This window comes from Elephas maximus, chromosome 25 (genome assembly GCF_024166365.1).
Source record: "Elephas maximus indicus isolate mEleMax1 chromosome 25, mEleMax1 primary haplotype, whole genome shotgun sequence".
In the NCBI taxonomy this organism is placed as follows: Eukaryota; Metazoa; Chordata; class Mammalia; order Proboscidea; family Elephantidae; genus Elephas; species Elephas maximus.
Genome location: NC_064843.1, coordinates 43,289,647 through 43,313,001, shown reverse-complemented (window position 1 = coordinate 43,313,001; position 23,355 = coordinate 43,289,647). Strand labels below are relative to the sequence as shown.

General features: G+C 44.4%; 1 protein-coding gene across 1 annotated transcript; it reads right to left on the bottom strand.

Annotated features, from left to right (window-relative positions):
* Positions 1 to 6,974: 6,974 nt before the first annotated feature.
* PRNP (prion protein) lies at positions 6,975 to 22,344 on the bottom strand. Its single transcript, XM_049869648.1, has 3 exons — positions 22,082 to 22,344; positions 18,928 to 19,029; positions 6,975 to 9,020 (listed from the first exon to the last, which is right to left on the bottom strand). Exon 3 carries the CDS (start codon positions 9,008 to 9,010, stop codon positions 8,240 to 8,242), a length of 771 nt encoding a protein of 256 aa, XP_049725605.1. The 5' UTR covers positions 9,011 to 9,020; positions 18,928 to 19,029; positions 22,082 to 22,344; the 3' UTR covers positions 6,975 to 8,239.
* Positions 22,345 to 23,355: the final 1,011 nt, after the last annotated feature.

Here is a 23,355-nt window from a genome sequence, read left to right as displayed (position 1 = left end):
AGACCCTGCAGGACAGCAATTGTTGTGTTTTTACTATTGCAAACTGAGACATGCCTAATGAAACAAATGTTTCAGTGTTTTGTTGTAATTATGCCACAAGCAAGATGGTAGCTTCCGGGGAGCATTTTCCATAGTTTGGCTGCGCGTAGCCGAAGAGGCTGTCTTTATTTATGTGCTGAGTTCATGTTCTGGAAGTCTCCAGGGAGTATGGCAGGCCAAGCTGGTCAAAATCAGATGTACAGCAGAGCCACAGTGGACCTCTTCCATGAATGGAGCAAAAAATCTTACTCTTAAAATTCTCAAAGCTAAGAATGATCTCTGACAGAATGTATGCGATAGGGAATCTGGGCTTGATTGGTCATGTAATTATTCATTTATTCATTCTTTTCTTCACTTATCAAAGACCCAGAGCTATTTCTTGGAGGGAACTTTATTGTTGTTGTTAGTGGCCATGGAGTTGGCTCTGACTCAGTGCCACCCAGTGTACAACAGAATGAAATGTTGCCTGGTCCCACACCAGCTTCATGATTGCTGGTGTGCTCAAGGCCATTGTTGTGGCCACCGTGTATTTTGAGTGCCTTCCAACCTGGGGGCTTATTTACCGGAACAAAATCAGAAAAAATTCTGTTGTGATCCATAGGGTTTTCATTGGCTACTTTTCAAAAGTAGATCGCCAGGCGATCATCCAAGTCTGTCTTAATCTGGAAGCCCTGTTGAAACTTCTCCATCATGGGTAACCCTGCTGGAATTTGAAATACCTGTGTTACAGCTTCCAGCATCATAGCAACATGCGTTCCACCACAGTAGGACAAACTAATAGACAGATGGTAGGAGGGAGCATTAGCCCTGCCCGATGGCCCTAATTGGAGGAGGCAAACCCTTGTTCTGGGCTAGTCTGAGCCACAACATAACAATCTCACTGTCTGCATGATGCCATGTCAATAACAAACTCACTGTGGGTCAGTCACCTCATGGGAGGCAGTGTAGAGAAAGGGGTCTTCAGATTGGAGAGAAAAGGCCTCCTTAGAAGGTTAGAATACAAAGAGACATCCAGGGAAAAGGAAAAAAAAATATGACATTGGCTAGTTGAACAAAATATGTTCTCGCTCCTCATTGCGTTTTCTGGTCTCTGAGTCCGGACAACAGGCAAAGCCCCTGGCCCACAACTGTGAGGGCTGGAATCTTGGAGGCCCTCTCCGTGGGTTCCCTTCCATGATGGAGTTGGGGCCTTGGGAAGGTGAACTTGGGCCATAAAGAAACCTGAATGGTCACATTCCATATGTGGGTAACCATCGATAAGAGGACGATGGGCACACCCAGCATTATAAATTTTGTAACCTTACCCTTAGTCAGAAATTCCCATTAGTCAGAAAAGACTACCTTAAACTAGCCCAAGCCAGATTTGGCAGAAGGGCCAGCTGTGACCGTTAATTGAGCTCAACAGAAAATGCAGCAACAGGTGGAATGAATCAGAAGGAAAATCATCACCCGGACCCTAATCTGACAGAGAGGTCCAACAAGAACTGTGTCACCTCCTGTTTCCAGGTCACCATAATTCCTGCAAAGCCTTCCTTCTAGATTTTTCCCCCTCAGTATGCCTACATGCCACCATCTTGCTGCCTAAGTCCTATATATAAGCCCTGCTTGCCCATGGCTTGGGGAGTCAGATCTGAGGAACTTTCTCTCAGCTCCTTGCTCTGTGCATTGCAATAAAGTTACTTTGTCTTTCTCCAAGACTGGTGTCCAGATCATTGACAAGTCTGAGCACACTGGACAAGGACCTGCCTTCCCAAGTTCCGCAATAGTTCGACAGCATGAGGGAAGGAGATTTGCCAGCTTTCTATAACACCCACTGAATTACAGTCAATGCTCAGCTTTATGTTAATTAACTCCTAATACGCACAACTCTAAGCCAGGTGTGTTTGTAATGCATTTGGGTGTGGGAGGAATAATAGCTTGTATAGAGTTTTGGATCTTCATAGGTATGGCCCAACTAACTTCATAGGTATGACCCAAGCTCAACAATTTTGGTTGGTCATGAAACTCTTCACTTTGTGCCAGCCATGGGGCCATGGTGTTTGGATTTGTGAGGCTGTATCCAGAATGGAAGCACTTCTGTTTGCTCTGTAATGGGCACTACCAGGTAGGCACCCTTTGCAATACTGAGGTGGAGTGGCAGGCAGACTCCCAGTCTGTGTGAGGGTCCAGGATGACCTAGACAATGATGTCTATTATGAGGAACCTGGGGGAGTTTGTCAACGTGGAGTCCCACAAGGCCCTTACAGTTCTGGGAATGCCTTTGAACTGTGTTGAGAGCAACACTGACATAAAAAAAAAAAAAACTGCTATGATATTTCTAGAAAGATAGCATCATCAGCAAGAAGAGCAATGAAAATGGGGTGCTTGGTTTTTTTTTTTGCTTTTCTGAAGTGACTGGGTCAAGTAATGGTGCCAAGAGATGGGGTTACTGAAAACTGGCGTCTTTACCTAACACAAACATTGAGATGATGATTTTGTTTTTTAGAGGAGGGAGGAAAGTGACAGATTTTCTGGGACAATTAGGGGGCAAAGGACCCCAGCCCTAAGTACCCAGGTAGCCATTGGTCTGGGGACTCCAGCCAGGGTGATCCATCCTCTAGGACTGTAGGGGGCCATGGTTTGACTGGGGGGCCATCATCTGTGAATACCTTTGAACCCTAGAGGAAGCTCACCATTGAAATAGTGCAAGGGAACATGTGTGGGACAGTGAGCGATGGAGGGTCTGCGGGGGTAGGCAGTGTTGTGAGTTGACCTTGCTTTCAGAATTGCTACCCCTTCTACCAGGTATCACTTGGGGTCAGCAGAGTCCCCTGAAGCTGGTACCTTGTACAAGTCCAGAGGGTGCAGGGGGTTTGAGACTTCATCAGAGAGAGTTCTACCAGGGGTGGCTCGGGACAAGGGTACCAGCCTCAGCTTCACTGCCTGCTGGAGGAAAGCCGCCTGCAGGGTGATGGCTAGGAGGTGGGATGTTGTGGACTTGGCCCAGGGAACTTGGGCCCTGAGTGTAGGAGAGGCAGCAGTTAGGGTTAACAGCAGAGATGATTCCGCTGGTAAAGATCCCAGCCCCGGGTTCCTGAGCCCACAGTGCTCCCTGGACTCTTGTCTAAGGTTACAAGAGCTCTCTGAGATGACTTTGGCCTCTAGGTCCTTGTTTCTCATGGTGTGGTCCTCATACCAGCAGCATGGTATCAACTGGGACCTTACAGACACACAGCCTTTAGGAATCCATCCAGGACCTGCAGTATCAGAGCTGATTCCTGGGCACATCAGAGTCTGCTGCTGCCTTAGCTCCCCGGGTACCATTTATGTATTTTGCTAAAACTCTCACTAATGGTGGGCCCTGAAGTCCCTGGGTGGTGCAAACAGCAAAGTGCTCAACTACTAGCCAAAAGGTTGGTGGTTCAACCCAGAGGCACTTCTGAAGAAAAGCCTGGCAGTCAGTTTCTGAAAGGTCACAGCCTCAAAAACCCTGTGGAACAGTTCTACTCTACACACCTGGGGTCGCCATGAGTCAAAGTCAACTTGAAGGCAGCTAACAACCACCACAAATGGTGGACCCCAGGGCTCAGCTGTGCCTTCCTGCTTCTCAGAGGGGAAGAGTTCTCACCTTACACCTTCCTGTCATTCACCCCTACAGCGCTCAGCTCTTTCCTCCTTCCGGGGAGAGTTCCCAGGTTATTTCACAGGCGAGCGTTTGGTCTCTCCGTAGGTTTGGTGGGTATTTCAAAGCTGAGGCAGCTATTTATTTCTTTTGCATCCTCCTGTAGAGCAATGGTATGATCTCCAGACCAGGAACATCAGCATCACCGGGGAATTTGTTAGAAATGCAGATTCCTGGGTCCCACCCCAGACCTCCTGACTCAGCAACTCTGGAGTGTGGGCCCAACAAGCTGTGCTTGAGTGAGCAAGTCCTCCAGGGCATTTTGATGATGCTCACATTTGAAGAACCACTAGATACTTGTTGCTCAGTCCAACCCTCTGACCAGCTGCATCAGCATCACCTAAGAGCTTGTTAGAAAGGCAGAATTCTGGGCCCCACCCCAGACTGAGTCAGATTCAAGTGGGCATTAACGTTTGAGGAGTGTGGCTCCAAGACAGGAAAGGAGCACTGGCTGCTGAGAAGGGGAAGTTCTGTGAAGGCAGAGAAAAAGCACGGGGCCAGGTGTGTGCAGTGGGGCTGTGGCTTCCCTGAAGCACGTGGGTAGGACTTAGCAGCGGGGCAAGGGGTGGAAATACAAGGCTAGTACAGGAAGAGTTGAATCCTAGGGGAGCAGGTTTATTAGGTGGTAGTGTAGTGAATCACAGAATGCCAAGGTCAGTTGGCAAGATTTAGGGCAGGGCATGAGCCTGGCAGAGCACCCAGAAGGCACAGGTCCTGGCTAGGATTTAGACTCCCACTAGAGCGGGAAGCAGGACAGACCCAACGTCCCTTCAAAGGCAGAGGACACTCATTTGACCCCAGCCTCAGAAAGAGGGACTAAGGCATTGCCTGATGGCTCTTTGAAAAAAACGTTCTCTGGAGTTAGACTCATTAACACTTATGTCGGTCATTTGTGCTTTCTAAACTTGATTTGACTTTTTTCTTGGTTTTTTAGTAAATTCCTTTTGCATAACTTCAACTCACAGGAGTTGGAAGTAATAGGAAAAACAAAACATAGCAGCCTAGGAAAGATAAAATGGTATTATTCGCTCCAACCGTCCAAATACCTATGCTTTGAAGAGTTGATGTCTTCTTAGTGGGCTATTTTTGAGAAATTATAATTGGTAGATGACGGAGAGTTTATTTTTAAGTAATCAGAATTGCAAAAAAAAAAAAAGTGATAATAGTTCTAGAAATATTTATGTTAAGGATCAACTTTGAGGTTAATTTATAAATGAGTGATGCTTTTGAGAATTTGTATGTCATTTGTTTTAATAGTTTTGTGAATGGTGGGATTGCAAGGTGTTGACTTACAGCTTTCCATTTTTAATAAAATTGATCCTCTGATCACTGCAGGGTATTGGTGTTTGCTAAGTGATTAATAAATATTGATTCTAATCATTGTCACTTCTTGTCTTTAATAAATTACAGTTGCAGAATACTTCTAAGTATCCTCAGATCATCAAACCACTCAGTAAGAAGGCAGGAAACGTGCAGAATGAATGGAGATTGTGACAAATGAAAATGGCCTTTTGTGCCTAAAAGAGATTTTCGGTGGAGGCTCACAGGACCTGAGAATATTTTAAAGACTGAGTTACCACTACTATTGAGTCAATGCCCATTCATAGCAACCCCAAAGTAAGGAGTAGAACTGCCCCGCAGGGTTTCCAAAGCTGTAATCTCTGTGGAAGCAGGCTGCCACGTCTTTTTCCCCCGAGCAGCTGCTGGGTTCAAACCACTGACCTTTTGGTTCACCACCAAGTGCTTTAACCACTGCACCACCAGGGCTCCTAGACTGAGCTGGGGGAGCATAAAGGAGGTATTTAGAACTTAAGTTTCACTTTAATCAAGAAAATTCTCTATTTCTAAATCCAGGACAGAAAAAAAGCTTCTGGGATGCAATGTGTCCCTCCCATTGCAATAATACCGCTGTCATTTTCCCAGGTCCCTGGGTGTGCACGTGCAGGACCGGGCAGCATCTCACTGTCGTACAGAGGGTTGCTATAGTTGGAACCAACTCCACAGCACCTAACAACAACGACATTAACCTAAAACTTGGTGGTTTGAACCCATCCAGTGGGGCCAATGGAAGAAAGGCTTGGTGACTCCTTACATAAAGCTTCAGCCAAGAAAACCCTACGGAGTGGTTTTACTCTGTAACACATGGGGTCGCTGTGAGTTGGAATCAACTCGATGGCAACGGGTTTGTTTGTTTTTGACACATTTAGGTACATGTGGGAAAAGGAAAAGGCAGTGGAGATAAACTGGTATGTGACTGGGAAGTAAGGAAGAGGACAAGACCAGAGCAGGTACATGAAACACTGGCCATCACCCAACATGTGATGTCACTTTGCTCAGGTTAACTCCCCAGGTGCTCTTGCCAACACAAGACACGCACTGGTGAGGATCACTGCGAACAGCCCAGAAAACACTCATCTTTGCTCCTGTTTAATTTTAGTCATAATAAACATTTATAAATCTTCTATACATCGAAACAAGTACATGCAAAGTTACAAATATAGAAAATATAAAGTACATGCCCATTTCATAGACCAGTTAATGGTGTCCATTTTGGATTCTTATACAAAACGATTTCAGTACACACTGTGAAGCCCAAGGACTACACAAAAGGGTTTCCCACATATTAAGTATTTAGCATCTTACAAAAACAGTTAATTCCTTAGATACTTCAGACCTTTAACGGCTCTGAACAAAACTTCTAAGTTTATCATATGCAATATATGTATACTTTTTTTTTTTTTTTACATAAAATAGCCACACAGTGCAAGCCAGTAACATTGCAGAAGAGTAATACATATCTGCTAGGTGACAATAGTGAACAATTAAGGAATAATTTTGCCTTAAGTAACATTAACAGGAATTCCTTTGCCACTCTGAATGGATCGTACCCATGTCATCTCCAATCTAAGCTTTTTTTTGGATTGTCTCCCTAGTCTTTGATTCGAAAGCCAATTAGAGAAACTGAGGACTCGGTCCAATTCTGATTTTTGACAGTTATGAGACAGCGATAAGGAAATGCAAGCATTTTTTAACACCCTATCCATTTTCTTCATTCTGTAATCCTCTGGGATAATCAGACTTTTATAGCTGCAGCTTCCTCTATGTTAAAATCTCTTGGCTTCACCCAAACCATGCTGAACTTATTCACGTTTCCAGGTGAACGAACAAAGACTTGCCTTCAGCATCCAGAATGTCATTTGATTTCTGCTGCCTTAATTATAGTTTATTACGTTACTAAAGAAGGGAAAGCCACAGGTAGGTGCTTTAAGCATCCAAAAAAAAAAAAAAAGAGAGAGAGATTGCCTCTCAGAGCACTAGTCCCAAGTGCTGTTTCAGTCCCAGAAGCCTTTCATCCATCACAGGTACGCTCGCTCCCTGTGAGAACGTCCCCTTGGCCAGAGTTCTGCTGTTGTGTGAATATTTACTCTGGACGCAAAGGCGGCTGTGCAGCCTGAGTTGCAAAATGGAAAAGCGCTGTCAGAGTTCTCTGGAGGCAGGGGCACCTGCTCTCCAGCGGGCTGAGCCCGCGGCCCAGAGTTCCGGGTTTCTAGTTTTGTTTTTGAATGAGTACCATGTTGCCTCCTTCCAGATTTGGCAGAAATGTTGCTTGGACAGGGAAATGCAGTGAGGTTTTCTTAAAATGGACGTGAAAGTGTCTCCAGATTTCTAGGAAGTCACTGCTCACCCATTCATGGCCCTATTATTTTCTGCTTTGAATTTTTTGTTGCTGCCATGTGTGTTCACGAATGGAAGCATGCTGAATCACTGAACATGTCTGAATTTTTGGAAGATGGTATGGATTTTTTTCTTGCCTCAAACCACAAGCCTACCCTGAGAATCCCGAGGGGCAGACTTGTCCCATAGTGTACCCCCAGAGCTCCTCCCCCCACCAAGGCAACAGGGACTTGAGTCCCAAATAAAAATTTTCAGAATTTCTATTTTTCCTACCAAAAATGCACACACCTCACACAATATTCTGTAACAACAGTAATTTGTGCCACAAGCCCATTTTTTTTTTGGTTTCAAATGGTTATACAGGGCCCCACCTGGCGGCAGCATGCATCGTCACTGGGAAAGCAGCTTCCCAAGAAGCTTAAGAGGCCTAAAATGTAACTGGGCGTGCCACGGCACACAGGCCGCGAAAGGGTTGTAAGATGGGGCATTTGTGTATTGGGCTCTAGCTGGGGAGATATTTAGGCAAAGGCATTTGAAGACTGTTTTGAGATTTGTTCTAGCCTCCCCCTATTGCACTAGACCAACCAAGAAGCCTAGATTAACAGGTGATCATTTCCTGTTATTCTCTTACCAGCCCAGCATTAGTGTTGGCCGCCCATGAAGGACTCAATCCAAGGGGGCTTGAAGAAATAGCATCCTGGGCCCACTCCACATTTCCCACTGCCCATCAGCGCCAAGGGTATTAACTTATGGGTGACAAAGAGAGAAGCAAGAATGAGACACCACCACTAAAAGGGCTGCAGGTAGATATCCCCTCCCCACCTGGTAAAAGAGTAACAAGATGATGACAGTGGGAAGACTGCCTCATCCCACTATCAGGAAAATGAGGAAAGAGAGGAGGAGGATCACAGGCGGGGAGGAGAAGAGGACCATGCTCGACCCTCTCTGGTAAGCCTGGAATTCTTTGCGGTACTGGGTTACGCACATCTGCTCGACCATGCGCTCCATTATCTTGGTATCGGTCTCAGTGAAGTTCTCCCCCTTGGTGATGGTGGTGGTCGTGTGCTGCTTGACTGTAATGTTGACGCAGTCGTGCACGAAGTTGTTCTCGTTGCTGTACTCATTCACGGGCCTGTAGTACACTTGGTTGGGGTAACGGTACATGTTTTCACGGTAGTAACGGTCCTCATAGTCGTTACCAAAATGTATGAGAGGCCTGCTCATGGCGCTTCCCAGCATGTAGCCACCAAGGCCCCCCACTACTGCCCCAGCTGCAGCAGCCCCTGCCACATGCTTCAAGTTGGTTTTTGGCTTACTGGGCTTGTTCCACTGACTATGGGAGCTACCTTGACCCCAGCCACCACCACCATGGGGCTGTCCCCAGCCACCACCGTGGGGCTGACCCCAGCCGCCACCACCATGGGGCTGTCCCCAGCCGCCACCGTGAGGCTGACCCCAGCCACCACCACCCTGAGGTGGGTAGCGGTTGCCTCCAGGACTCCCCTGCCCCGGGTATCGGCTTCCCCCAGTGTTCCATCCTCCTCCAGGCTTTGGTCGCTTCTTGCAGAGGCCCATGTCACTCCATGTGGCCACGAAGAGAACCAGGATCCAGCAGCCCAAGCTGCTTTTCACCATGACGACTGGTCTGAAAAATGAAGAGGATGTCAGTGTTCTAGATCTGTCTTGGAACCATTTAGCACTTGTTGCATAATGAATGAATGAATAAGTGAATAGCAACGGCGTCGCTTCCTCAGTCATAAGTGCTTCTCACACTCTGTGCTTCTCCTTGGCAGCATTTACAACAAAAGTAAGTTTAAGTAAAGGGCTAACAAAACTCTTTCTCCTTCTCTAAGGGCCAATTTGACCTTAAGTTAATTTCTAGCTCTGTTCCCTGGAAACGTGATAAGGGTGGAATGCCAGCAACATTGCTGGCGTTGAACTAGAAACCAGAAAAACCTAACCAGTTAGCACAGAGTCGATTCCAACTCATGAACCCCATGTGTAAGTAGAACTACAGACAGTTGGTGGGTCTGCCACAGCTCTGAGCTTCTTTGGAGCAGTGGTTCTTATACGGGGGTATGTCTTGTGGGGGCCCTGGGGGCCGCGCCTATCTGCTGTCACAGAGGATACCAGCTCCTGCCAGGCACGGGGCTGCTATGCTAAGGGACCAATATGGACCTCATTTTCTGGCACCTGAGCAGCTGTGTGTCGGGGTGGGGTGGAAACGAGACCTTGGTTGCTGGGTCAACTGCTGTGAGGATGACTTCCAGAGAAGAGGGGCCCTGGTGTGGCCCTTCTGAGCAACCTGAGGCCAAGCGTGGCCCATGAGGTCTGGGGAGCTTAATGCCTAGTTAGGAAGACCCCCTAACTGGGCACTGCTGCAATTAAGTCACTGTGCAACTAGTGGCTAATGTCTTCTCTCAGACTCTGCAGGAATGCACGCAGGGACTGAGTCCTTCTCTTGTTTGCTGCTGTATTCTCAGGGCCTAGGGCCGTGCCTGGTACAAAGCAGGCACACAATAGATATTTGTTAAGCAAGGAGCATCCCCTGGACATATAAATGCCACGAAGAATTTCCTCAAAGGAATTCTCAATACCGTTTTATCGGAAACAGGAAAACATCCAGCATTTTCAATCCATATTTCTTTCTTTCTATCCATCTACCTATTTATCTGTCTGTCTGCCTATCTATCTACTGAGACTGCCCGAGGTGGGGTAAGAAAGGCTGTGTTCACAAGGTTTGCAGTCACTCAGCTCATGAATGGGTTTTAGTCCAGCATTTACTGTTAAATGAGTGACTCATTTTTTCCCCCTAATTTTTGGTATAAAAGAAGCATTCTTTATATAAAAGGGCAAGCACTGTTTTGGGGGAAAGAAAAAAAAAAAACCCACAGAAATCTCTGGATGATAGTTTTATGACCCTTTGCAGAATCTGCAGTCAAATTAAAAATATCCTTTCAGATTCCCCACTGCCATCGAGTTGATTCCAACTCATAGTTACCCTATAGGACTGGGTAGAACTGACCCATGGCGTTTACAAGGCTGTCATCTTTACGGAAGCAGACTACCACATCTTTCTCCAGCGGAGCAGCCGGTGGGTTCCAACCACCGACCTTTTGGTTAGCAGCTGAGTGCTTAACCACTGCACCATCAGGGCTCCTTCCTTTGAGATTATAGATCTCATTTACCCTGGGTGCTCAGTTTCAAGGGCAGAGATCAAAGACACATTGCTACTGTATCCCAGGTGAAATAATGTGCTCAAAATATCATTCTGTGCCATAAAACCTAAAGGAGCATAGCCTGTAACACTGATGTCAGTCTCGTCCCCAACATTGGGATTATCTTCTAATTAAAAGTGGCACTGAATGTTGGGGAATGATTTTCATATTGTTCAGAGCTAAACACTAATTGAGTAATACTCATAGGAAGAAGAACTGTTAAACAAACAAATGAATCAACATTCTGTTTATGTTTCTACTATCTTATTGAAATCAGAAGGGCTGTCTTGGTGGCCATAAAAACAAACAAACAAAAAAACCCGTTGCCATCAAGTCAATTCTGACTCATAGCAACCCTATATAGCCCAGAGCAGAACTGCTCCATAGAGTTTCCAAGGAGCACCTGGTGGATTCGAGTGCTGACCTTCTGGCTAGCAGCTGTAGCACTTACCCACTGGTGGCCATAAGTAAATTAAAATATGTTTGAAAGTTACTAGCAGTGTTAAATCTACTCAGATCATGCCAGTTAGGATTTTTAGAGGCTTTTTTGGGTAAGGGTCAGAGATGAAGGCTCCTGGGACATGCTGACTAGCCTCATTCTTGTACTCTACCACTCCTAGCCCCCCAGCTTTCACAGACCTATTTCCCTGTGCAAATCACCGTTTTCTCATGGGGCCTTGTCTTGGCTTCAACGCAATCTACACTGCAGCTCAAACACCCCAGGAAACTGAACTAGGGTATTAGTATTACCTCAGCCACTGACTCCCAATCTGAAGGGTTTTAATATCAGCAGCTTTTTCATTCATCCCAGTGAGCAACCCAGCTAACACCCTGGAGTCTAGAATTTTCTCTCTGTCACATCACACATTGAATCTATCAGCAAAGTCTATTGACTTGACCTTGAAAATAAATCCTAAAACTCTCTGCTTCTTACATTTTCCACCATTATCCTGCTAGCTGAAGCCTCCATCACCTCTTGCCTGATTCCTTCACCAGCCTCTCACCTAGCCTCCCTGTACCTCCCTTTGTCCCCACTGTGTCTTCTCACTTAGCAGCCTGCAGGACCTTTTACTATGTAGGTCATCAGGCCACTTCCCTTACCCCAGCTTCCCAAATGGTGCTCCTTTATACTTAGGATAAAACCCAAAGACCTGACCATGCCGATGAGGCCTATGTGACCCAGCTCCAGCTGCCTTCCTCTGCCCAGCCTCCTGCTGCTCCTCAAACCAGACAAGCATTCTCCTCCTTCTGGGCCTTTGCTCTTGCTGTTCCCTCTTCCGGAAGGCTCTTCCTCCAGTCATGCACGTGGCTCAAATCTGCTCAAATGTCACCTCAGTGGGGCCTTTCCACACCACTCTACCTAAAATAGCACCCTCTATCCTATCCCTTTACCCTGCTTCATTTTTCTCTGGAGCAGCTCTGGCTACTTGACATACTATTTACCGCATGCTTACTGTTCATCTTCTCCACTGGACATAGGCTCCAAAGGGCAGGGGTTTTGTCTTGTTCACAGCCATGTCCCCGGGGCCTAGCATTTCTGGTGTCTCCTTCACAGACATACAAAATAAATCCTAAATGAATGAATGAGTGTGAAAAAGTCCATCACAAAGCACAAGGAGTAGTTACACTAAGATGGATACCTAAAGAGAGCTATATTTATGAATTTATAAAATATTTTAAGATATTCTATTAAATGTTTGATAGACAGCAACATATTTATGATTAAAAAATATTCTTGGCAAATTCGGAAGAGAAGAGAATTTCCTTCATTTGATAAAGGGTTATATAACAAAAACAGTAAATACACTTAATGGATAAGCTTTAAATGTATCCCCTTTAAGAGCAGGAATAAGACAAAGAAGCCCACCCTCACAGGCCTGCCAGTCTTGTCTAATGCCACATGCAAAAGAAGTAGCAGGTACAATAACCGGGAGGAAAGAGCTCAAGCTGTCATTATTTGTAATTCATGTGATCACCTACATGAAGCCAACACAGTCAACAGAGCACATGTGAGAACCAATACTAGAGTCCAGTAAGTCTGCATGATACAAGACTGGCCTGCAAAAAATCAGAAGCATTTCTCTATATCTGCAACAACCGACTAGAAAAAGATAATTAAAGAATAAGTTATCATTCACAATTGTAGCTGAAACTTTAAAGTACGGAAAAGTGGAGAAAAATAAAATTGGATTCCTAATACTACATGTGAAAGTAGACTCCAAATGAATGAAAAACTCAAATGTGAAAGGTAAAGTATGATGTTAGAAGAACATAACAGAGAATTTCTTTGTGACCTGGGGGAGGAATGGGGGACATTTTAAACAAAAGCACAAACTACAGGTAAATAATTGATGAATTTGATAACATAACAATTAAGCATTCTTATTCACTGGGGAATCCATGGACGAAGTTAATAGACTACAGAATGGCATGAGATATTGGCAGCATTTAAAACCAACAGAGGATTCATTTCTGGAACCTATAAGGAATTCCTGCGAGGCATTAACAGATGGTAATTCCAATAGTGAAATAATCAAAAGATATAAACTAATAATTTACAGAACAGAGAAACCCAAAAGGATATGAAAAGATGTTCGAAATCATTAATAGTCATACAAAATGAAAGAAAAAATAATCGTTTAGACTTATCAGGCTAGCAACAAATAGAAAGTTGGCTAATGCCAAGAGGGCATGGGTGTGGGGATACAGGAAGCCATGCAGCTATCAGAGGAGTATGGATGGGATGGTGCAATTGTTCTGGAAAGCAACCAGGCACTATTCAGACAAACACGACCCAGAGATAGCTACTCTCCTAGGTGTACATCTCAAAGAATTCTACGCACAGGTTCATAAAGGCATGTAAGATGTTCGCTAGAGCATTATTTATAGGGTGGGGATTCAAGGGGTGGGGGCTAGGGATGCTTTTTACTGGGAAAAAGGAGAGGAAAAATGGCATGCATGGACATCATGGAGCACTAGGCAATGGCTTAGATGTAGTTTGTTAGATGAACACACAACAACATGAATAGGCCTTAAAAACCACAGTGGGAGAGAGAGGGTTTTTCATAGCACAGTGATGATGACAAGAACAGGGAAGTATGATTAATTTAGCCCTCTATGCCTGAGGCATAAAAAACAACAAAAACCCCCCAAACAAAAATACTTCTCCACCATTGGGGTATAAAATAAATCTCAATCAATGAAAAAAAATAGATTTTAAAGACCACATTCTCTGGTTGCAGTGCAATAAAGCTAGAAACTAATAATCAATGCTTGAACTTTATATATATATATATATACAACAACCCACTACCGTCGAGTTGATTCCAACTCATAGCGACCCTATAGGACAGAGTAGAACTGCCCCACAGAGTTTCCAAGGAGCGCCTGGCAGATTCAAATTGCCAACCCTTTGGTTAGCAGCTGTAGCACTTAACCACTACACCACCAGGGTCGGCGTAGTGGTTAAGTGCTACGGCTGCTGACCACAAGGTAAGCGGCTCGAATCCACCAGGCGCTCCTTGGAAACTCTGTGGGGCAGTTCTACCTTGTCCTATAGGGTTGCTATGGGTCAGAATCGACTCGATGGCGTTGGGTTTGGCTTTATATATATATATATATATATATATATATATATATATATATATATATAAACTCAATCTGTATCAAATTGTATATCCTGGATAAAAGAGTAAATCAAAACTGTAACTGCAGAGTTCTGGGAAAACAAATTACTTGAGATATGGACAAAGCTTTATTAGCGGACAATTCACAAGCCTTGAAAATGCCTTTATTATTGAACAAAAATAATGAAAATATGATCACTTAATTCAAAAAAAGGAGGAAAGGAAAGTTTCAAAATAAACTTGTAGTGATAAAGAAATAATAGAATTGAACATAGAATAAATAAAACCCAGAAAAATGAGAGCTATCTAAATTAAATCAACAGATAATTATTTTAAAACGTAGTATATATACACACACGAATCATCAAAAAACACAACTGCTCTATATTAGAAATGAGAAATTGAAAACAACCTTAGAAAGAGAGAAGACTTTAAAAGGATAACAAATTACTGCATACTTTATTTTATGAATTAAAAATCTGTGTGCAAAGGACTGCCTTTCTATTAAAATGTGAACTACAAAAACTGGCTTAAGAAATAATTCACTCAACAATTATTTAGGGAATAAGTAATATATATCAATTTTTAAAGACACAGAAAGCATGAATTGACCAATAACCATGTAAGAAATGGAGGAAAAAAGTTATCAAAACATTACATATTGTAATATTTACAGTACAATAATGAATTAATTTAATGAATATTTATTAAATGTCTTCTAAGGTTCTAGGCATTGTGCTAGGAGCTGAGGATATGATGGTGAATAAGATATTTAGAATAGAGGGTCTGAGGACCAAATAGGAGATCATGCGTCTGGGGCCTTATAAGATGGAGGATAAGTGGAATAATGAGATCGGGGTGGGTAAGGTCAAGATCATATGGGTCTCATGGGCCATAGAAAGTCTAGGTTTCCATTTTATTCTGAATCCAGTGGGGCGCCATTAAAGGCTCTTAGTAGGGAAGTAACATGACAAGGTGTTTTAAATATAATCACTCTGACTATTGCGTAAAGAAAAAAAATTAGTGGGGCAAGAAAGGAAATGGGGAGACCAGCTAGGAAACTGTTGCAGGAAGATGGTGACTTGGCTGGGATGGTGAGGATGCAGATAATGAGATGTGAGGAGCTGCATTATATGGGAGGACTAATTCTTACTGCTGACTGTCTAGATGGAGGAGTGAGCACTTCTCAGGCTTATGGTTTTCATAGCTAGGTGGATGGTGGTGCTGCCATCTACTCAAATAGGGAAAACTGGGGTGGACCAATCTTGGGAAACAAAGCCAAGAGTTTCAGTTTGGGCATGTTACGTTTGCCACACCTAGGAGACAGCTCAAGTGGGAGCATCAATTTAGGCAACTGTTGTCAGAATCTGGAACAGTTGAGATAAACATATGGGTATCTTCATCTGAGAAGTGGTGTTTATAGGCAAGGGAATGAAGGGTCAGGATTCAAACCCAGGTATCAGAGTGCCAGGCTTGCACCCTTAGCTACCCTGCTGTACAGCCTCCAGCAACACGGATGCCGATTCTAAAAGAAAACACCATCGAACCAATTTTAACAGTTTAGTAAAAGAAGAAAACGTTGTGGACGCACAAGGATTGCTTTAGGAATATAGGATGGTTCAAAATTAGGAAATCTACTAATAGGTTAAACAGAAAAAATATATAAAATTCCGTGTAAACCAAAAAAAAACCAAACCCAGTGCTGTCAAGTCAATTCCGACTCATAATGACCCTATAGGACAGAGTAGAACTGCCCCATAGAGTTTCCAAGGAGTGCCTCGTGGATTCGAACTGCCGACCCTTTCGTTGGCAGCTGTAGCACTTAACTACTACGCCACCAGGGTTTCTAAAATTCTGTGTAGGTACTGAAAAATGTTCAGTTAAAACCAACATCTATTCTTGATGTTTTAAAAGTTTCAACTGTTAAAAAATAAAAGTTTATACAGAATTGGAAGGATGCTCTCTTTAATGATCGAGAATAGCAGGTACAAACCGACAGCCTGCGCCCGACCTTCACTAAAAGAGGAAAGGTATTCCCATTAATGTGATGAACAAACAGAAATGCAATCTATTGCTATTATTATTTTAGACTGTTCTGGAAGTTCTAAGCAGGTATGGTTTTCTATCTAGGAAATCTAGGAAAATCACCCAAAAATTTCTCAGAATGATTAAGTGATCTCATTTGGGAGGCAGTTTTTGAAATCAGTGTATTAAAAAAACCAGTGATCGCCCAACAAACTATAATTACTTAGAAGATTGAGTGAGGAAAAATATTGCATAATGACAAAAAATCAAAATACTTAATATTTCTCTAACGATAAATAGTAGGGCTTATATGAGGGAAGCTATAAAATTTTACTAAGACACATAAGGAAGACTTGAAGAGAGGGACATACCATATTTGTGGATGGGAAAACCAATACCAAAAGATACCAATTCGCTCCCAAATAATCCATAAGTCAACACAATTTCAGTAAGAATTCAAAGGAGATTTTTAAAGAACATGATAAAATGATGCTGAGAGTTAAGAGTGAGGACATTTTTGAAAAAGAGGAGAATCCAGGAGGCACTTGCCCTGCCAGATATTAGAATGCATTCTAAAGCTACGATACTTCAAACAATGGGGCACTGGTCCATAAGCAGAATGGCAGAACAAGGGAACTAGAGAGAAGGTACCCACAGATGATCTCAATAATCGTTATTCCCATTTATACATGGAAGCTGCAGATCAGAGCCAGTAAGAGCTTGCCCCAGGGTTGTATAGCCCCAAGTCATGGGCCTAGAGTCCAAATACAGTGACCAAAGACTTTCATCTCAATGACATAATAGGCTGGGGCTAAACTTCTGATACTCAAAGCAACATGCTACGGCTTTAAATGTAATTGGTTAAATCAGAAAGTGGCAAGGATCAAACAGCCCCACCCCTGTTCTTTCTTGTGTTAAGAAGAACTCATTTGTCATATTTTAATCTTTTTTTGGATCACTGACCTTTAAAGAATATGATGAAAGCTGCACAACATTTTGCAAAAGATTTGGGGGTGGGGTCCTTCACTGATGTCCTGAGGTTCATCCCTGGCTGGACTAGGGCAAAGGGCCCCCAATCTTGCCTGTCATCAGAATTACCTGGTGAGCTTTAAAAAAAACAGCAGCGCTGGAACCTGTGCCAGGCCAGCTGCCCGCGAGTGACTACAGATGGGCTTTGGGAACCTATATTTGCTTCCCAGGGAATTATACTCCTAGCCAGGCTTCAGAACTAGGTCTACAGGGACCTGACACTCAACAACATCTTACAATAATTTTCATGAAAAGGCAGACCTTCTTGAAGTGATCACACAATACTATAACAGGAACAAATAGAATACAGTCAGAGAAAAAGGGAGCCCCTGTGGTGCAGAGGTTAAACGCTCAGGCTGCTAACCAAAAGGCAGGCAGTTCAAATCCACCAGCCGCTCCCTGGAAACCCTCTGGGGCAGTTCTACTCTGTCCTAGAGGTTGCTATGAGTCAGAATCGACTCTACGGGCAATGAGTATTTAAGAGAAAAAGGATACTAGTGTCTCAGAAAAAGACAGCTTTCAGTGTAATCAGTGAGATGGCGGCAGAATAAGCTGACTAGCTATCTAATTTTAATCTGGATTTCTAGACTAACAGCTAGGCATTTGAGAAAAACATGTTTTCCCTTGGTGGTCAACACCAGGATATGAAACCATATGCCCCGAGGGGTCTTAACCAAGTCACCATCTGCATCCCTCAAAATACACATACTCAGGAAGAATGCTGTCTGGGTGCTGTTGCCAACAAGATATTTTTTGCCAGAGAGACAAAGAAAACCACGTAAGCATTTTGTGACCATGATCTAAGCACCCTGTGAAACTATCTGTAATCACTAACTGGACTATTAATAATCAGTGACCAGTCAGAGTGTGATGATTACAATATTCATCGACTCTCCTGTAATCGCCCTCCCTGTGGTTTGGTTCCTCGTTTTACCCCATAAGGATACTTGTTTAACGAAACTGTCCCGGGACTGCCCAGTTCCATTTCCAACGGGCTTATGTGGTCCCCAACTGCAATTGTTTTAAATCCTTAATAAACCTCTCCATTTTCGCTTGAAACAGTGTTCACATTTTTCTCTACATTAGCACTGTTGAACAAATTGAGAAAAAATTCTCCCAACTGCACAAAGCAGCTGCACACACTATCCATTCAAGGATTCTTTTATCATGCTATAGTCATCACCGGATCAGATACAGGCATGTTTTGAATATTTAATGTGCAGTAGTTCACAGCTCATACAGCTGCCTTGGAAGGGGAAATAAGATCTGGTAAGGGAGAATGGAAGAGGTATTTAAAACCCTAGTTTAGAAAACCTTTCACCTTGGTTTGTCAGTTGGCTGACAGTCACGTTCAGTGTTAACTTAGTGCGGAAATGCTTATTATATTATCATTGAGGTTTTATCATATTATTTGAAAAATGACTACTTCCTTAAGTAATTCAGCCTAATGCTAGAAAAGGCCGTGGTCCATTCTGAACAAGATCAAGCTGACCTGACAATAAACAATGATGCAATAGGTGTGAGTTACATATAGAGATCCCAGTGTCCTCCAGAGCAGGGGCTTGTGAACACAGCCTTTCTTGACCCTCATTCTCTGTGACAGCCGGTGACTTTCCACCATCACAAGACCAAAGAGATTCTGCAGGGTACGTACAATCTGTTGTGGCTCAGAGAAGCTGGATCTGTGCCTCCAGGAAGAAGACAGAATGCTTTGGCTGGGCTGAAACTGTTCAGTTTCAAAATATATTCAGGAGTCCTTGAAAACAATAACAAAAAAGAAAAACTAGAATTGATACTAAGAACTGATTCTTTAACAGAAAAACACAATATATATAAATTAATAAACCGCTAATAATTTTTTTTAATAAATGTATTCAAGAAAAAAAAAACCAGAAGAATATTTTTAAAAGGAAAAGATGTTAGTTACAAATGCTTTTAAAGGATAAGGGAGCATTAGGTACTATTGTTTATAAATTGGAAAGTTGATGAAATGATTTTCTACCAAAATATAAAGTAGTATTATCCAATAACTAACCTGCTTAGTCCCCACCAAAACAAAACCTAGTCTTGAAGGATATAATGGTGAGAAATTGTAAACATTTAAAGTACTGATCATTCCAATATAAACTGTTCTAGAACAAAGAAACTGAGGAAAAGTGGGTCGATTTATTTTGAGCAACAAACACGACACTGATTTCTCTAAAAAGATCCTCTCTCTCCTTTTTTCTCATATACAGAAAACTGTGGATCCATTTCATTGAAAAAACTGAGACCTATAAAATATTTTGAAAATCACATTACATATTACAGTAAAAACAATGGTATTTATTGTGCTTTTCCTGTCAGATGTCTCACCTATGCATTCGTGTATGAGTAAGCAGATAAGTTTAGTAACCTCTACTCTGACTTGCCAGTAATTTTCCCATATATCACAGACTCCATAATTGTGACTTTTGATGATCATAATGTTTCTTTCAGTTAACGTGCCATGATTTTCCTAGTTATGGCCCTACCATTAGACATTTAGGTCATATCCCAGTTCTAATTCTAGACCATGCTGCCCTGAATCCCTGCCTGGATTTTTTTGTTTGCTTCTTCCCTTGCAGGTAAATTCTCAGGAGTGGGGTTCCAGGGCCACGTCTTCTAGTTTAATTCACCTTCCATTTGCTTTACAAAAGGTTTGTATTGATTCACCACGTCCCAGGGGAGTGTGAAGAGGAAAAGGAATAAAGGCATACACACTAAGGGTCAGTTTTACAGAGACGGTTAAAGCTAATCTTTGCAGCCAAACCTGGTTGTAGGTATCACTTCCTCCATTTTAAGAATGGACAAAGGGAGGATTAGGAAATGAAGTAACCCGTCCAATGTCATAAAGTTAGTTGCAGAGCCATCTTTCTAACCCCAGAGCCTGGCCACCTCTCTAGATCCCTGAATACGAATGAATTCACCAGAACCTTCCAGCCAAGGTTGCTGTTACTATTATTGTTGTTTTTGTTAATTTAACAGATGTAAAATGGTAATCCAAACTTGTCTAATTTGCATTTTATTGTGATTCACCACTATCTATTAGAATCTTGATATTTTCCTCTCACAGCTATGAAAACCAACTATCCGATACAAATAATATGCCAAGAACATCTTAATTCTCTTCCCATACCTAGCTCTTTTTCATTTTAAGAGCTTCTCAGTGAGAAGGTAAAAATTTTAGGTTCTTTTTCACTGGTGATGATCGCCTTCTTTGAGATAGTTATTCTTTCAGAGGTCTGACCTTGTTTTCAATTTTCTGTTCCTATTTTCCTTATAATTTGATTTGTAAAAATCTTTAGTCCTATTCCAACTGGAGTTTTTCTGAAGGAGAGGGGAACCATCTCGAACGTTCGTTCTGTGGAGAAATGTTTATTAAACGGTGATGCTTTAGGTACAAGAAAATAACGCAGCCATTAAGTCCATCATGATTAGGGTAGTAGAACTGTATCATGTCGATATATGAATCTGGAGATGAGGAAACGGAAAAACAGAAAGCAGTGGCTTTGAGATGGTGCAGATGTGAACGTGAGGGTGGAGAGATTATGGTGTAAAAAACCGCATTTTTTTTTTACAATTATTACAGATAGAAAAGGAAAAGAACGTTTTAAAAAGGGCAGGAAAATGGGTTCTCTCCTCCCCCCATGTTTAATAAATTTAATAATAAAATGTGAAGAAATCTCCAGAACAGGTAGGGGAGGCTGGCTATTTGAGAGACGCCACTGTGGCACGGTGGTTAAGAGCTCTGGCTGCTAACCAAAAGGTCGGCAGTTTGAATCCACCAGCCGCTCCTTGGAAACCCAGTGGGGCAGTTCTACGCTGTCGTATGGGGTCGCTATGAATAGGAATCAACTCAACAGCAGTGGGGTGTTTTTTTTTTTTTTTTTTTGGCAGGCCAGGTTCCCTCCCTCGGAGCCCCCAGAACACTGGGTTCTCTCCCTTCAGGAGGGCAGGGAAGAATGTGAAAAACCGAAGCCCGCGGGTCCGCCGGAAACCTAGGGCCTGCGGAGGCGCGAGCTAGGGTGGTCCCGGCCACAGACTTCCTGCCAGCCGGACCCTCGGCGTCCAAAGCCCTCCACCGCCCAGGCCTGGAGAAGCCGGCCCTCCTGGCCTACGAGGGCCCAGGTGCCCAGGCGGCCGCGGCCTCCGCATGGGGGCCCGGGCGGCGTGGATGGAAGGCGCGGCCGCCTCTCGGGAGCAGCTGAGTCGACGCTGGAGGTCGCCCAGGGCTCCTCCCCCGCCGAGGCCGGGACACGCGACCGGCGCCCCCGTGGGCACCGGGGAGGGGCCGGGCCTGGCTCCAAGGGTGGCCGGGCGTTCCCTGCCCGGTCTTCCTCGCCCAGCGCCCCAGCGAAGCCCGCCTGCGGCTCTCCTTGGCCGTTCCCCGGCCGCGTTTACACGGTGACCCGCGCGGGGCGCCACGGATAGCCCCAGCCCCGGCCCTGCGGTCCCCCGGCCGCGCGACTCGCCCATCCTGCTCCTGGACGCGCAGGGTGGGGGCGATTAGACACCCTCGGCGCCACCAGCACCCCCTCCTATTCCGCATAACGAGGCCTCTCCCTGCTACCCAGAAAAGCAGAGGCCGCCGGCGTCACCCAAGAAATGCGCAGACTGGGCAGGTCTGGGCGCGCCACGCGCGGGCGAGAAGCCCCTGAGCCTCCTCCGGCCCTACAAGGCCAGCGCCTCGGCCCCCGGGGCCTCCGCCGCACCCCAGTCCTCAGGACCCCCGCCCGCACCCACGCGTCCCACGGGCTCCCTCTCGGAGGAACGACAAGGCTGTTTACCTGCCTCCGGGGAGAGGAGAGGAGAGGAGAAGCAGCTCGCTCGCAGCGCCGCGGCTGTCAGCCAGCGACTGGCACCGAGGGCAGGCGACGCGCTGGGCCGGGAGGAGGTGCCGGGGGCGGGGAAGGGAGGCGGCGGCGCTCGCTGTCGGGGTCCGCGCGGGGACCAATTATCGTGCTGCCTGGCGCACCCGCCGGAGCATCCGGCGCCCAAGTTTACGTTAAACGCTTGGCAGCCCAGGAGGGCCGGGAATGTGACTCACCGAACAACGTGCTGGGATGGACACCTGCATCAGCTGAGACCGCCTCCCGGTGGCATCACTCGTGATGTTGCTCATTGACTATAAAAATAATCTTTAAAAGGAAGTTCGGCCCAAAGCCCCAGCTCCCCCGTTGCATAATGGAGCACTGGAGAAAACTAAAAGTTAGGGAATGAGAAAGCAATTTCTGGAACCTTGGTAACCGGAAATTTCTATAGAAAGGGGGGAAAAGGAAAGCTTCCCGGGATTGAGTCCAATATTTATGAATTTTCACATAAACCCTTAAAATTTGAGGCCTAGAAAAGACATTGGCCATCACCTGTTTCTTCAGTTACACACTTTTTGCTCCTTATGACACATAAAAGAGGTGGTTTACAATATGATAGTCGCAAATGAGAAAAATGTGCCCTCCTTAACAAGTGCGTTTTTATATTACCCGAGGAACCCTGTAAGATAGTGGTGTGTCCTTGTTCATTATTCCTGTTGAGAAATTAGATGGGGTTTGTCTTATTTAAAAGATAGGCATGGATGTAACGATAGGACAGGAGTTAGGGGGACCATATAAATTATTACCCAAATAGGGACACTTTTGAGAGCAAAAGGGACAATAACATAAATTAAGCTGGGACAATGGGCATAAACCAGGACTGTCCTGGCAAAAAAATGGGACATTTAGTTCTATCATTAGGGACAGAGAGGCTCTTGAAAGAAAAGCAGTGTAAGGATACTGAGGCACTAATTGGAAATAATTTTAGGCTAAATTCCTGTATCTCAGCGCCGGGCAGGTGGGAGGGGAGAGGACGTGATGCGAGAGAGAAGGGCTGGGAGAATTGTACAGAGTAGAGGTGAGATGAGACAGTACCTGGGGTGAGGTTTCTGTTCTGTGTGTGTGGGTCTGCTGGCCAGGGGGAAATGAAAGAGCTGGAAAACGGCCATTAGATGGAGATGATGCAGTAAGAGAGAGAGGACTGGATTTTGGCCAGTTAGAAATGGGCATTAGGCAGCAATGCCTGGCCG

Coding starts and splice junctions, on each gene's coding strand:
- PRNP (XM_049869648.1), bottom strand. CDS start 9,010: ATGGTGAAAAGCAGCTTGGGCTGCTGGATCCTGGTTCTCTTCGTGGCC.